Source organism: Gymnoscopelus microlampas (genome assembly GCF_963454915.1).
Source record: "Gymnoscopelus microlampas genome assembly, chromosome: 13".
In the NCBI taxonomy this organism is placed as follows: Eukaryota; Metazoa; Chordata; class Actinopteri; order Myctophiformes; family Myctophidae; genus Gymnoscopelus; species Gymnoscopelus microlampas.
Window position 1 is genome coordinate 14,865,894 of NC_139950.1, and position 3,372 is coordinate 14,869,265.

The 3,372-nt window shown below is 48.1% G+C and overlaps 1 protein-coding gene across 1 annotated transcript; it reads right to left on the reverse strand.

The window, feature by feature from the left end:
- Positions 1 to 1,405: 1,405 nt before the first annotated feature.
- On the reverse strand, positions 1,406 to 2,785 carry LOC311058563 (6-phosphofructo-2-kinase/fructose-2,6-bisphosphatase 3-like; the record flags this gene model as incomplete). The annotated part of the gene is made up of 1 exon (XM_084076026.1): positions 1,406 to 2,785. One exon carries the CDS (start codon positions 2,783 to 2,785, stop codon positions 1,406 to 1,408), a length of 1,380 nt encoding a protein of 459 aa, XP_083932152.1.
- Between the last annotated feature and the right edge of the window lie 587 nt (positions 2,786 to 3,372).

A 3,372-nucleotide genomic window follows, 5' to 3' on the forward strand; every position in this document is an offset into this window, starting at 1 on the left:
CTGCCTATAGCGCATCACTTCCGGTTGGTGCGACCATGTTTTCATTCCCACTAACAATATTTCTACACGGAACACTAACACCACTTCTCCCAGAGAACATGGATGGTTTTGGTTATAAGCCCACTTGTTTCTATGATGAAAGAGTAATTTAAAATGTGAATATCTTTCCGTGGTTTTGTCCGCTCCGAGGACGCTATTGTTAAATTAGTTTCGGCTAGTTTCGAGGGGGGGAGGGTGGATCATGGTGGATGGACACGTGAATCCCGCCCACTACATTTGATTGCCCACTTCCTGATCTGAAGGCACGCCCACTTTTAGCCAATGCGCACTGGTTAGGACGAACCGCTCCGACAGATTCCACCGCAGGTCGGAATCTGTTCTTGAGAGATTAGGAGGCCAGTGGCCCCCAACCAATCCACTGCATAGGAGTCCTGAGCCTCATCACAGCCGGCCAATTGGTGGAGGGAAAAATTCCCACAGGCAGCTGGCAGCCTCCAGTGATCAACAGACAGTCAGACACAGGCAGGTGTCTGCCATTTGGAAATCACCAGTCTCCAATCTCCACCACTCATTCCACTTCAGAACACAGGAAATAACACAGGATACAATGCAAAATACCACATAATCATAATGAATCCATACACTAATTAAACAAAATACAAAATACGTAACAAGGACTGTTGCACAACTGGAACACTATAAAATTGTAGCTGGTACTCTCCTGAAATTGGCAACCCAACCAACATGAAAATGTACTTTTTGTAATGAGCAGGAGAATTAAAATTGGAGATTAAAATTGGCTTAAGGGGCCGGCAGACCTCTGACATCACGCTCATGGCACTCAGACTCAACCATAACCATATAAGGAGTTCCCAATGCAGCTGCGCCTAGATATGGTGTGTGTGTTGTCTAACCTCTATGTGTCGCCATGGCATCAGGCGCAATCAAATCAGTCAGCTCCATATATGGGCACAGATGTCGTCATGCCCATATATGGATATACTGAAGACATCAGCAATCTCCATATATGGGCATAAAGGGGACAAGGATCTGGTTGTCCAGAGACACAGATCCGACTGCTATGCCCATATATGGTCATGTGCGTATATATATATATATATATATATATTATTATATATATAATATAAGGGACCGACCAAATTCAAACTTGGCGCACGCAGTGGTCGAGTAGTTCGGATATGGACATGTACCGTTGACATCAGGGATCTCCATATATGGGCATACAGGGGACAAGGACTGACAGATACAGAGATCTCCATATATGGGCATAATAGGGACACAGACAGACGGGCACAACAGGTACTCTGACAAAGGCTCCGACACTATGACTCAGACATATTGGTTCGTTGACAGGGGTACATCAAATGGGGAAACATCTACAAGCTCACAGCTGTGTGTGTAGAGACTTGTTGTGAGCTTGTAGATCTATTATCTTCACTGGCTCTTCATTGAGCGAGATCGACTCCACGTTCCACCCATAGGCGAGGGGGGTGAGTTTCAGCACTGTGTGGAGGGGACACTTCAGGTAGGGCATCTCATCTGCGTCCTTGTCTAGGAAGTACGCCAGGAGGCAGCGCATGACAGCCTGGTGGCAGATGACCAGAACGTTCTCATGCCTCTCCAGCTCCAGAATCACCGGCTCAAGACGCTGGACCATGTCCTGGTAGGACTCCCCCATAGGGTAGCGGTAGTAGTACTTCTCTTTGTCTCTCAGCGCAAATTCCTCTGGGTATGTATCCTTCACCTCGTCGTAGGTCATCTCCTCGCACACCCCGGCATTTAACTCGTTTAGGGCCTTCCACTGTTCGTCGGGTGCATTCAAGTCTTTGGCAGTCTGGATGCAGCGACGTTTCTGGCTGGTCCAAACCTTCAGATCTTTCGGGTTCTGCATCTTCACAAACCGCGCCAGGGCGGTCGAAAACTTTATGCCCCGCGGCGAGAGGTCAGAATCTCCACCCAGGCGTCCCCGCAGGTTGTCCAGGCTCTCTCCGTGACGACACAGGTAGATGGTGTGGGGCCGTACATGGAGGTTCATCAGGTAGTACACAATCTTACTCTGGACGTGGTCCTGTATCCGGTTGACTATGAACCGCTGGCCCGCATCAATCACTTTGATGATGGACAGATCCCTTTCATCATTTTCAGGGTCTAAAGGTTGGTAACAAGCTTTGTAACATTCAATCCTCTTCTGGAAATCCAACATGACGTCCGTTCTGTTAGTGTTCTGGTAGTCTGGACATAACACCGCCTTAACTTCCATGATGTTAGAAGCAATGACACTGGCATCGTCGCACACTGACTCGACGAAGAAGATCTTGAAGCAGTTTTCGCCGGCAAACTGGAGGATCATCCCTCGTCGTTCTTGTGTGGTGTTGGTGGCATCATACACCGCAACCTGCCCACCGCCCTCGGTTAAGTAGGACTTGAGATCCCTCAATGCATGTATGGCACATTCCTGTCTGATTTCCACAGCGCTCTCATTGTCAGGCGAGAAGAAGTCATAGGAGCTGTAGTGCTTAACTGCCGCCCTACGATATTCTCCAAGATTGAAGACCTTGGTGGGGATACCGATCCAGTTGAGGTAACGGGAGATTTGTCTGGACATGGAGGTCTTACCTCGGCCTGGCAGACCCACCATGACTACGACAGTGGGGGGCTTAGCCAGGTGTGGTCCCCAACCAGATCTCCCGCAAACCTCCGGTTCGTCATCATTGGATGGAATCCAAATCTTTTGGATTCTGTGCTGGGTGAGCTCTCTTGACATTCCTCAGTGGATAGGGGGAAAAATCACTACAACACTGGTTCAACTCAATGCCGGTTGGAGTTATTAAATCTGATCCTTTCAACTGCTGTAAGGATTTAGGCCTCTATGCCTTGGGAATGATGTAGCACAGATGTAGCACAAACCGTTGCCCAAATATGGACTTCCACAACGTCCACAAGAGATCTAGAATTCAGAGGTATTTGGGTTGTAAGGCCAAATATCCTGGTTTGGAGGTGGTCCTGGTTTGAAGGTGCTGGACTCTGCTGGTCAAGAGTCTTGAAGTTTCTAGTCTTATAGAGATGGTGGTAGATTCAAGGAAACACTGTTTGCACCTGATGGCATGACTGCAACCATTTATACAGTGCTTGGCTGGATGCTTGTGACATCGCCCTGATGTCATGATGAGTCAGCTATATCCATGGAGCTTCACATCAGCATGATGTCAGCACTAGATGTCTCCACCGGTTCCATATATGGAGCTCCAGATTAACCACGCCCAAGTATGGTGTTTCTCATGATGTCAGAACAGCAGTGATGGCAAACCAAACTTACTACGCAACCATGGCGATCTACCAAACAAACCATAT